This window comes from Mesocricetus auratus, unplaced genomic scaffold, assembly GCF_017639785.1.
Source record: "Mesocricetus auratus isolate SY011 unplaced genomic scaffold, BCM_Maur_2.0 Super-Scaffold_100021, whole genome shotgun sequence".
In the NCBI taxonomy this organism is placed as follows: domain Eukaryota; kingdom Metazoa; phylum Chordata; class Mammalia; order Rodentia; family Cricetidae; genus Mesocricetus; species Mesocricetus auratus.
In genome coordinates, this window is record NW_024429202.1 from 25,115,007 (window position 1) to 25,128,094 (window position 13,088).

The window sequence follows — 13,088 nt, forward strand, 5'->3', positions numbered from 1 at the left end:
ACACACACATGAATGCATGCATACACACACACACACACACACACACACACACCAATGTGTCACATGTAGACAATACTCTGGTTTTTCCTTTTTGAGTCTGGAATACAATCAAGATAAACTTAGGTTTTCTTTTCCCTTTCCTTTTTAAATTATTTAATAGAAAATATCAAAATGTGTTGAATGGTTTTCATGAGAACTAGGTCGCTTTTTAAATTATATAATAGAAAATATCAAAATATGTTGCTTGGTTTTCATGATAATTAAGTCCTAATATTTAAGGAAGTGTATTTTAGTGTGACTCAAAGCACTTTACCCATCATATAATATCCATCAGAAAGAGACCTGCTTGGGCAGAGGCAGTGAGCTGAACCTTTAATTTTTTTGTGTTTCTTTTCCTTCATCTGCATGTCATTTATTTTTCATAGGGGCCGTGGGGGTGCTGTTCCTCCACCACCACCACCTGGACGAGGAGTTCTTACCCCTAGGGGGACCACTGTGACCCGTGGAGCTCTTCCAGTGCCACCAATAGCGAGAGGTGTCACTACTCCTCGTGCCCGGGGGACAGCGGCAGTACCAGGATACAGAGCACCCCCACCTCCAGCCCACGAGGCTTATGAAGAATATGTAAGTACCACCAAGAAATCTGCAGTGAGGAAGAGCTAAATTTACTGGTTCAGAAGATAAACTCCATTCCATCAAAACAGAGGGTAATGTTAGGCGCAGCACACAAATGTCATTTACAACAGAAGTTAAACTATGGGTTTACATGGGAACACTTAGAAAACAAAAGGCTTTCATTTGATAGGTGTCATCATTGCAGTGCATGTGACATCAATACCTTGGCTTTCAAGAATCAACTCTGCTAAGGTGTTCTCATCTTTATATAAAGTCTGATCAGTTTTCAAATTGGAAATAATGATAGATTATTACAAGCGTGATATGACTCATTGTAAGGTCACAGAATTCACTTAGAACCTAATAAACATTAGGGAAAAGCTGATAAATATGAGCACCAATGAATACGCTGTATACACAGATGGATTGCCTCCCATATCCATGACTTACTCTTTCGTTGAAAGATATGATTGTCATCCATAATTGACATGTGTAGAGTAAACAGGAAATATAGTGTCTCTAAATACACTCCTCCTGTTTTTCTTCTGTCTCCAGATTTTTTTCCCCTTGGACAGAACCCAATAGTATCCACACCTCCACCTTTCAAAGGTCCCAGGAACTAACAAAAGTTCCATTCCACCAAAGTTCCCTCTGAGTCACACATAAGTACATCAGGCTTATTTACAGTGCATGATGAGGTGTTACTGACAGGAACATTGGTGATTTCAGAGCAGCCACACTGGAATGTCTTCATTCAGCATAGTTGATGGCTCCTCTGTAGCTCCCTAAGTGACATCTCCTTCACCAAGTCCTCTCCAGACTCTTTAATCCAGCCAGTCCCCCAAGCCCTACAACCACACGCAATTAGGGCAGAATTGCATATACAATTGGGTTGGATAAGTGACTGGATATTCAGGTGAGCTTCCAATAACCCTTTCTTCCTTCCTTCTATGAGAGAATGTCCTTGAACCCATAAGACAGTTTACAAACCTCTGTAATTTTGGTTCCATGGGGATCTGATGCTCTCTTCTAGCCTCCAAGGGTACCCACCAGGTAGGCATGTGGTACCTCTACATATACATGCAGGCAAACATTCACACACATAAAATAAAGATAAATATATTTCAAAATACATTACAAAAAAGCATTTGTGTGTCTTTAATCTCTCTAGTATGTTCACCCTGTAAGCATTCAGTCCTTTATACCTACAAATGCTCTCCTCTCAAATACCTTCTGCAAATCATTGCTCATTAAGTTTACACCCTTCAATAATAATTACTGTCATGTGCTGGGCACTAAAATCATATAGATAGTTATATACTGGCTAACTGCTAGTCAAAACTTGATACCTAAATGAAGTGATCATGGTTGATAGGTTCCACTCAAGAAGATACTAATGCTTAGTGCTTGGTACATTTTAAACATGATGTTATTGTTTTAACATAAAGCATTGATAAGACTTAAAGACCGAAGGAAGATTAAATATGAAAATCCTAGTAGAACTGACAAAATATATTCATCTGAAGTATCTTTCATATACCTGATTAAACTAATTACAAGTCGAATTATGTTTTCTGACTTTTCATTAATGTCTAAGTTTGTAAACAGCAGTGTCTTGAGAATTTGAGTGCCGTGAGAGACTCAACAAAGTGCTGCCCCACCTAAAGGGCTAATTAGTAAGCGGCATCCCAAGTATGAGAACCAGCAATTGCATTCTTTATGAAGTTGAATATTTTGTGATGGTGGGGGATCAGGAAGATGAGAGCTGGGAGAGACTGTGTGAGGAAAAGTCGTAAATAAATTCTCAAGGAAGAACAGGGTGCCAAGTAGGAGATTTTGGGGAGAAAAATAACATGCTCAGGTAAGATTAGTTTTTCTACCATTCATTCTTCATAGCTCATGGAGACCAGATCATGAGCCCTGAGATATGTAAACAAGTCGTGCGGAAATGCTGTGACTCATTATCACACCCCCTTTGGCAAAACGATGGTTTGGAGGGAATGCTGGCTATATATCTTTCCGCATTTGGTGACGAGATAGGTGTAGGGTCATTTTGCTCTTTGCTTGTTTTTGTAAAATATTAATGAAATGAAATTTTGGGGATAAAACTGTTGTGCTAATAGAGGGAATAGCCATTAGAATAAGGATGGGGGGGAGCAACGTGAGAGTTCAGTTTGGGATGGAGCTGAGGGAAGGCTCTCTGTCTGAAGGAACCAGGGCATTACTTCATAGGTACAGTATGCACTGTGATGATAAATAGTCCTAAACACTTATAGGCACCAGTAACTGCTTATAATTCTATAAGTATTGAATAAAAGCTAACCATAATATAAAACGTCATTGTGTTTTTCTTAACATCTTTCTACTATTGATTTATTTAATTCACAGATGTTTATATTTTTTTTGAAACTGATCAGGCATTATTGATTTTAAATAGCTAAGAAATATTTGTCTTATGTTATTAAAATATAAACTTGGCATTGTGGGAATGTTCTGTGTGGAAGTTCAAGAATCCACTAACAGTATGTTGTTAGACCTAGAGGGATGCTTGGACCAAGGTGCTAGGAAACTGCCAGAAGGATTTGCTACATCTCTTCATGTTTTCCATTTCTTTTATTTTCTTCTTTTTATCTTTTTTTTCTATCCTTAGTGCTGCACTCCATGGCATTAATTTAAAATATATATAACAATTAACACTATTTAAGGTGCCGTGCAAAGAACACTTCCAAATAATGACAGAACATTCTCAGGTGATGCCCCTTCAATAACTGAGAACATATGCCCTTTGAAGTTTATCAACTATTTTATTGACTTTCACCTAATAAATAATAATGTGATCCATGTAGTTATTCATTGGATCTTTGGTTCTACTTGGAGTAAAAAGTGTCCACTTCTCTGTACAGATACTCAAGCCACATGCTAATTAGCCATTTAATAAAGATAATACTCCATAATGTGCAAAAACATTCATTTTTCATTTAAATTAGAAACAAGCTTGCTTCACATGTCAATCCCAGTTCCCTCTTCCTTCCCTCTTCCCCTGCTCCCCCTCCAAGCCCCCCACCCAATACCCACTCCACTCTCCAGGGAGGGTGAGGCCTTTCATGGGGGATCTCCAGAGTTTGTCATATCATCCAGGGAAGGGCCTAGGCCCTCCCCCATGTGTCCAGGTTGAGAGAGCATCCCTCCATGTGGAATGGGCTCCCAAAGCCTATTTGGATGCCAGGGATAAATACTGATCTATTGTCCAAGGCCCCAAAGAATGCCAAGGCCTCCTCACTGATACCACATTCAGGGGATCTGGATCAGTCCCATACTGGCCTCTCAGCTATCAGTTCCCCCTTGTTCAGGTCAGCTGTTTCTGTGGGTTTAACCTGCCCAGTCTTGACCCCTTTGCTCATCAGTCCTCCCTCTCTGCAACTCGTTCCAGGAGTTCAGTTCAGTGTTTAGCTGTGGGTGTCTGCCTCTGCTTCCATCAGCTGCAGGATGAAGGCTCTAGGATGGCATACAAGATAGCTGTCAATCTCATTATAGGGGAAGGGCATTTAAGGTAGCCTTTCCACTACTGGTTAGATTGCCAGTTGGTGTCATCCTTGTAGATCACTGGAAATCTCACTAGTGCTAGATCTCTTCAAACCTATAATGTCTCCCTCTATTATGGTATCCCTCATCCTGCTCTCCTCTATTGTTCCCCAGACTCAACCTTCCTGCTTCCCCATGTCCTCCTTTCACTTCCTCTTCTCCCCCTCTCTTTCTTCCAAGTACCTCTCCCCTCCCCTCATGCTCCCTCTTCCCTCAGGAGATCCTGCCCTAAGCATTCATTTTTAGTAATATTTGCTCATCATTGTAAATTGAGATATAACTATAGTTCTTAGCACACAAAAGACTTCACACAAATATTTTGCTTTCGAGTTTATGTCAGCTTGACACAAGATAGAGTAATTTGTGATGGTAGAAAACACAAATAAGAAAATTTACCCACCCCACCCAAAATGGCCTGTGTTTTCTACCAAGAAACAAAGGTTTGTGGAGGGGGTGGGAAGCATCAGGTTGGCAGACATCCCAGTATTTCTACAACAACATAGCATGGATTTATAGGAAAGGCTGGATACATACAGCTTTTTTTAAGTCTCTTAAGTCATAGGAAAACTAATTACTGACTATATTTTACAATTATTTTCTGTTAAAAAATAATTCAGTAGGTGCATACAAAATTTCAGGCGAGTCTGCAATCTCTTGGGCACCTAACTGAACTGTAGGTAGGGACCACTGCTTTCTGCTGAACTTTCAGATTCCACTGTAAGAGGTAGGAAAAACAAAAGTGTCTCAGTAACAAAATAATAGCACCATGCTGAGTTGATAGTGAAAAATCTCAAAGGAGTTCTTAACTCTCAGATAAAATTTCCAAGAAAAAGGCTCCCTTTATTATAAATCACAGTGTGAGTCAATTCCCTCTTCACAGTCCTTCTCCTGCTGAGCCTCAGCATTAAGTTTCGGGCCACACAGAATGCATGGAGGTAATCAAATCCATCCACTCCTGCAGCTGGCCTGTGAGATACCACATACAGTGATGGAGACTGCTGTTTAAGATCATCATTTGTGTTAGCTGAATCACACACACACACACACACACACACACACACACACGCGCGCGCGCGCGTGTGTGAGTGATATATATATATATATATATATATATATATATATATATATATGTATATATATTTGGGGTTTTTATCTTGCCTTTAAATATTTGAAAGCTTTTTTTGTTAATATCTTCTGAGTGGAATACATTCACAGTTTACAGATCCATCATCATAACCAAGGGATATTAGAAAAATTGCAAATGGGATTTTAACAAAAACTCGCATAGAATTGCACCAAATCTACCAGAGACTAGAAGTGAAATGCCACCTTTGAAGGCGTAGCTGGCACCAATCATGGTCTATTAAGTCACTCAGGCCTAGGCTGATGCTACCAATGAGCTATTAATGACCCAGGCACTGGGGGCTGGGTGTGTGCTGTTCTCTGTCTCCAGAGGCTCTACCATCTTTGTGACACTGTTCTTTTTCTCAGTAAAGAGCACAACAGAATCAATCCTACCTGATGTTTGTTCACAGAGTCTATACATCCATGCAGGCAGACTACCTGCACTTCATCTAGGCAATGACTGAATGTTCAAGTCAAAGGTTAGGGCATCTTCCCATCCCTTCATGAATACCTCCAACTACAGAGTGCTAGAAATACTGCCATCTACAGAGTCAGGAACCACTATAAACTGGATTTGCTATATGGGACTCTTATCTTACTCCCTCATCTGTTAGAAGTTATTTGATATTATCTTTTTCCTATTTACAAGCTTTCACATATCCCAAAGGCAGAAAATACTTTTAAATCTCTTTCCAGTTCTATATAAACTACTTGATTGCAACAATAGGATTAACCTACTTATCATATTTTTAGAAATCTTATACATATATGCACTATAGTACATATGTATATGTTGTTAATATTAGGTACAGAATAGCATAAATTACACATCCAATTAATACTGCCTATCTTAGGGTTTCTACTGCTGTGAAAAGGCAATACCATGAACATGGAAGCTCTCATAAGGGAGAACATTTAATTGGTGTGGCTTGCTTATAGTTTCAGTCCATTACCATCACAGAGGGGCTCATGGTGCTGGCTACATCTTGATCAGAAACAACAGGAAGTGGACTGTGACACTGAGTGAGGCTTAAGCAAAAGAGACCTCAAAGCCTGCCCCACAGTGTCACATTTACTTCAACAAGACCACACCTACTTCAGCATGGCAACACCTCCCATACTACCATTCCCTGTGAGCTTATGCGGGCCAATGACCTTCAAACTACCATGTTGCCCATGTTCCAGTAAAAGGATTTGCCATTCGTGAACATGGATGCTTTACCAAGATTCTAAGATGGAGACCACAGGCACATCTTTGACAACCAGGGAGAGGAGAATTGACACGAACAGGAAATGGTGATGACAAAGTCAGAAAATGGTATCTTCATCTCATATGTAGAGAACCTGGGAGAACAAGTTAGTAAAAGCTTGTGTTAGTCAGAATCTCATCTATGGACATAGATGGAGTAATGGCACAGGAGAATGGAAGCAGAGACGGGATAAAAAGCTACCTATAAGTTTCTGAGAAGATCACCTAGGGTTTTTGGAGGAAACTGTGATCTTTCAGTTACTCTGGGAGAATGGAAAAGAGAACAGGAAAAGAGCATCCTGAGATGTGGCCTGGACTGTGAAGTTAGGGAGGAATGCGGTAAACTGGGATGTACATGGTCCTGTAAGGCTAGGGAGGGATGCAGTTAGATTGTGATACATGTGGTCCTATAAGACTAAGGAGGGATGCAGTAAGTGGAGATGTAGCCTGGCCTGTGAAGGTTAGGAGGGATGTGGGGTACATGGTCCTGTAAGGCGAGGGAGGTTGGTTATCTGAGATGTACATTGCCGTGTAAGGCTACAGTGGGATGTGGTTAGCTGAGATGTGCCCTGAACTGTGGGGTTAGGATGATATGCAGTTATCAAGGGCAAAAGAAAGCTAAGGATGACTATATTGGGCCGGAAAACCATCAGATGTCTGTGGGGTCAGGGTAAGAATACAAAGTGGTTCTCACTCATCATGTGCAACTATGTGTGAGGAAAGTCAGTTGGTGTGACTGTTTGTGAAAGCATGCTGAGCAAAGCACTGTTTGCAGTTCGTCCAGTTGGGGCTGCCTGGGATATTTTATTTGTGGGAGTTGGGTATTGCTCTTGTTCTGATGTAGAAAATCTGCTACTGCTCTAGAACTCCACCTGGTGTCCTAACACAGTATTCGTGTGCAGAGGTCAGCCTGCTAATTGGGCTGCAATGCCGGCAGGCCTAGGAAGGATGTGTTTAGCAGAGGGAATACAAGACCGTGTTAGTCAGAATCTCTTCTGTGGAAACTCTTCCTGTCACTTACCAGAGCCCTGAATGAAGAGAGGCAACAAAAACGGCCTGCATATAGGCAGCAATGAGTTTTGAAATATCAACAGCAAAACATCAACAATAACTATTTTTTTCTATCATTAAAGACAGAGAAAAAAATTCCCGTATTTCTCCCCTCTATAGAATTTTTAAAATAAAATCACATTTATGTTATAAGTTGATCAGAGGCTATACTTTTAACAAAAGGTGAAGGAAGGGTCTTGGATGTTAGCCCAGTGGTAACATGCTTCCTGCTCAAGTGAGAGAACCTGAGTTTAGACCCTTAGATCCTGTATAACGGCATAAAGCTGAACACAACACATCCAGTCTCCATGCTGCATGGCAAGATAGGAAGCATGCAGATATATACAAGAAATGCCCTGGAGGCTTTTAGAGAAGCCAGGCTGTGTCTCAAACAAGGTATAAGGCAAAGACCCATAACCCAAATTGTCCACTCTCTGTCTCTCTCTCTGTGTCTCTGTCTCTCTCTCTGTCTCTCTCTCTCTCTGTCACACACACACACACACACACACTCACAGAGAGAGGAGGGAAAAGGAGAGAGAGAAGACATTTTGTGGATTTTGTAATGTTCTAGGTTTTAAGCTTCTAAACGTTTGTTATTGGTTGTGATTTGTCCAGCAAAACACTCTCATGTTGATCACATATCCATGATTTTGTCCTTTTTTTCTGATTGAATGCAAACTTCTGTCTTTTAAAGCCACCCAAAGTCTGAGTCTGTCCCCATAGAGACAAATCTACACCACATTTACAGAAGAATGTATGCGGGAGTCAGGAGAGGGAGAGATTGCTTAAAGGAGGCACTGCCTGTGCCTGCAAGATGCATCTGCGTTTACTCAGAATGATGTCAGTGCTGTTGAGAAGGCATTAGCTGTGAAAAGCTGTCTTTTTAACAAGGATTGTGAGAAAATTAAAGTGAAGATAAAGGCCCCTGGGTTCTTTAAGAACATAAAATCCTGAAAAAAAAAAACCATTGGCCTTACATATGTGCTTATATAAATACTCTGTGGTAACTCATATACTGATGGAGTTGAAAGAAGTCAAACAAGTCTCTGTAGGTGCACAAAACAACTCCTAGTTTCCAAAGGCATAAGTCCAATTTATTTTTAAACCACTTCATATTTTCTCCAAAGGTTAATGTGCGGACATCAAAGCCATGTACCAAAGCAGAAAACGAAGCAGGAAGAAAAGAGATAATTAAAATTCAGGCCAGTGCTACATGAGAAAGTTTGGCTTAGTATAATCAATCATGTTAACCTAATTTACAAAATGCATTCTGACAAATTTTGAGTTTCTCTTTTCATCAGTCTTCACTAAGCCTATCGGCATTCTGACCCATCCTGTCATCGAATTCAGCCTCCGAGGTATCCTTCCAGTAACTATGAGAGAACTAGAAATCTCACTGGCAAATCAATAATCCTTAAAAGTTCCACCAATGAGCTCAAGCTGACAACCTTCAGTTTCATGTGCACAGCGAACTTTTTGACAGGAGAGGGAAATCAGTATTAAATGATAATTGAAATCAATTCTTGTGCCATTTGTAGAAGGAAAGATTATGAGTCTGATCTATAATGCATTTTGAGGGCGGCCATGTATGATGGCTTCTATGTAACAGCCAAGGGTCTTCACCCAGAGAGAGGACACTTTTATTAGAGCCTCCAGATTGGATATTTGTATTCCATTAAACATTCTTGTTGGAGTTTCATGCTCTAGTCTCTTCTTATTAGAGACTAATTTACCAGAATGCATTGCAGGATTTTGTTTGTTGAAATGGAACTAATATTTAAAATAGCTGAAACATGCGAGGTTAATGGAATGTGATGCAAAGTTATGGGCTGGGCATCATATTACTGTGGTTCTGAGTTCAGAGAAAGTTAGTGAGATTTAGGCACAACTACACAATAAATTACTTCCACAGATAATAAAACACTCATCCTTTAAATTCATCAGCATTCTTCCCCTGTAGTAGAAGTCTGAATGACCATCACAACACTTCACGATTGGGTTCAAACCTCTACCTAAAAATTATGAAGATGAGGAATGTCTCTTATAAAAGTGACAAAAATGAGTTTTCTTTCTTTGTTCTTATTTGCAATGTCTGCTAGCTACTATAGGACAATATTATGTCCTACAAACATAATATTAAAGTTTTCCCTAGGCTATTTTATGAAAAAAGCTTGTGTGTGTGTGTGTGTGTGTGTGTGTGTGTGTGTGTGTGTGTGTCTGCTATGGACGAGGAGAGGAGGACAGTCATGTGAATGCCAGGCTGCAAACTGGAGTTTGGGAGGTTTGTCTTTACTTTAGAAAATTAAATTCTAACTCCTTTGTAGTACTACTACTAATGTATGACTAACTATATTAATGTATTTGAAGTAGGATTGTTTTTATCTGGTCTCAGAATTATAAATGAATGAAAAGTGTGTTCCTTTGAGTTAGTTCAATGGGTGTGTTCTAAAAGGTTCTGCTTGTCACAAGTAATTAGTGCACATTTTCGCATGGTTTATTGTAAGGCTGAAAATTATATCCAGCTATGGCTTAAACCTGAAATATCCTCATAGGTTCATTTTATTTAATGCTTAACCCCAAACATGTGGTACTATTTTTAAAGCTGTGGCGCTTTCAGGGGGAGAGGTTACCTAAAGGAAATAGATCAGTAGGGCAGTCCTTCTAAGGCTACACCAACCTGTGGGACTATCTCTGAGCTCTCTGCCTCTTGGTCTCTGTCATGTGCACAGCTCTGTGACAGTCTCTTCCAGTAAGGTCTGGAATGGTTCAACCACCATGCCTCTACCCCCCTCATGATGGTGGGTTGGAGACTAGAATATATGCCCTACATACATACAATATACATCACACACACACACACACACACACAATTGGTTGGACTGATCTTGTTCAGGTCTTATTCAGGCAGCCACAGCTGCTGTGAGTTCCCTAGTGCTCTATCATATCCTGAGGATACTATTTGGCAACACTTCAAATTCATTTGCTAATGGTATTTTAGAGAAAGTTATCAGAGGCTCTTCAAATTACTCGCTCCAAGTCATTAGGTCACACATGTGGTTCCCATAATATCTTATATTCCAAGCATGTCTAAAAATTGGAGACCATGCACTGGGAACATGGCAAATGGGATTGTTTGAATTCTCCCTGCAAACAAATATATCAGTGACGTAACCCAAATGTCTCTCATTTGCACATACTCCTCCAATATAATTCTGTTGACTCTCTGGAAAATAAATGTGTGCACATGCATGCAGGAGTGTGTGCACACACATCACACCACACACACTTTCTCTATTTGATTCTAGTTACTGATAGTACTATAGAGACAACTATTTATCATCTTTGTTTATCAGAATGGCTCTATCCTGAATACATGATTTATGGGAACCATGTGAGGATATCTTTACCCAGACTGGAGTGATGGCTCTGGGGTTAAGAGCTCATAATATTTTTACAAAAGACTAGAGTTTCAGTTCCCAGAACCCACATCAAGCAGTTCACAGCTACCTGTAACTCTAGTGCCAAAGAATCTGGTGGCCTCTTCTGGTTGCTGCAGGCACCCACATAAACGCATGCATATATTGCAAATGAATACTGCACATATATACAAAATCATTCTTTTTTAAAGGAATCCTATCTTCCCACACATTCTGTCACTCCTTTTCTAAGACTGTACTGTATGAAAGGAGTTTTGCAGGCCTGAGAATACTGCTGGGAAAAGTAGAAGGCAATGCAGAGATAGGAAAACATGTTTCTATAACAGCTTTTTGGGAACTTATTTCATAGAGAGAACCATGAGTAGTCCTTTCTACTTTCAAAAGGAAAAGACTTTGTGTTTAATCTCTGTTGTTCATCAAAGGAAGCTATTCTGTTTGCGTTACAAATGTACATGAAAATCTTTTGAACACAGTATCTGCTATAGGCAGAGTCACAGACATAACTCTAAATATAATTACAAAAAGTATTTCACTTCACTTCTGGATGCTGCACATTATATTGTTCTGCATTAAAAATACATTTTTCAGATTTAGATGACAGCATCTGATAGTTTTCATAAATAATTTAATGTGGCAATTATCACCTGAAAATAAATCAACAAAATTTCCCTTTCCTGACGACTGGACCCATTGACATTCTTTCCAAAGTAACAAGTGTCATCCAGCCATTTCCCCCACTTTGTTTTTTGTTTGTTTGTTCATTTGTTTGTTGTTTTTTAAACATAATTCTTTATTGATTCTTTGGAAATTTTACATCATGCATCCCAATCCCACTCACTTCCCAGTCTCTCTATATCTAACCCCACCCCTACAGTATGCCTCTCAAAATTAATTAAAAACAAAACAAACAAACAAAATCCCACTTTGCTCCTCCATCTTTCCAACACTTCTTCATTCTAAAGGGATTGGGGCCTGCAATGTGTCACACAGTATACCCCTTTGCCCAATCAGCCGCACCTGCAAAATGTTCATTGCATTGAGTCATTGGTCTGGTTCAAAGCCTCTGGTTTCTGGCCCACCATCATCACCAGTCCCTCTTTGAAACTCCTCTTGGATATCCTGTTGTTGCCCAGAATCATGGAGATCCTGCTGTCATTGTTCCACAGGGCCAGTCCCCTAGTGTGCTCCAGCAGGTCATTGATGGGATGGTGCAACTCACAGGGTAGGCCAACCTAAGACCCAGGATGTGGGTCTGGTTAATAGCTGAGCTGGTCTGCTCAGGCCACTGGGACCTCCCCGCTCTGGTATGGGCAGAGCCAGCTCTTCTAGACTAACCCATCAAGACCAGCTCTCCAATACCTGTAGTGAGGGATAGGGCCATCTCTCCTAAGTGCTAGGAACAGCTCTCCCATGGGGGAGAGGTGGGAAGCTAGCTCTCCTGCTGCAGTGTCTGTCAAGGGGTAGGGCAAGCTATCCCAGAATGGGGCAGGTCTCTCTCTGAATGACCTTCAGTTTTCAACACATATGTTGCCTATGGCCTCCTGTGATAACATGAGCCATGGACAACAGCCCAGACTCTAGTTATTATTGGGCCAAGGACCCAGACATGACCCACAGGAGCCTTTGTGGCTACATAGGTTGCTCAGATTGGTATTGCCTGTTCTATTTTCCTCTCCCAAGTAGATCCATGTGTTCCTTACCCCCACCCAGACTTTCCTATTTACCTAACTTATTTGGGCCTATGTTTAGTACTTGGTTATCATTTACTTAATAGCTAATATCTTTTTATAAGTTAATATATTCCTCATTCTGGGTTACCTCATTCATGATGATTTTTTTTCTAGTTCCATCCGTTTGCCTGCAAATTTCATGCTGTTATTATTTTTAGCAGCTGAGTAATACTCCACTTCATGAATGTACCACATTTTCTTTATCCATTCTTCTGCTAAGGTTCATCTAAGTTATTTCTAGTTCCTGGCTATTATTTACAAAGTGACAATGAACATGGTTGAACCAATGTCCTTGTGGTA

General features: G+C 40.2%; 1 protein-coding gene across 2 annotated transcripts in view; it reads left to right on the plus strand.

Annotated features, from left to right (window-relative positions):
* The window catches only part of Khdrbs2 (KH RNA binding domain containing, signal transduction associated 2), a 439,601-nt gene that overhangs the window by 258,821 nt on the left and 167,692 nt on the right, over positions 1 to 13,088 (plus strand). For both annotated transcript variants that reach the window (XR_005870125.1, XM_040729474.1), the window contains exon 6: positions 426 to 624. Coding sequence is in view for 1 of the 2 variants with exons in the window: in XM_040729474.1 (XP_040585408.1) it covers positions 426 to 624 (199 nt within the window). In the remaining variant the exon portion in view is untranslated. The remainder of the gene's footprint in view (positions 1 to 425; positions 625 to 13,088) is intronic.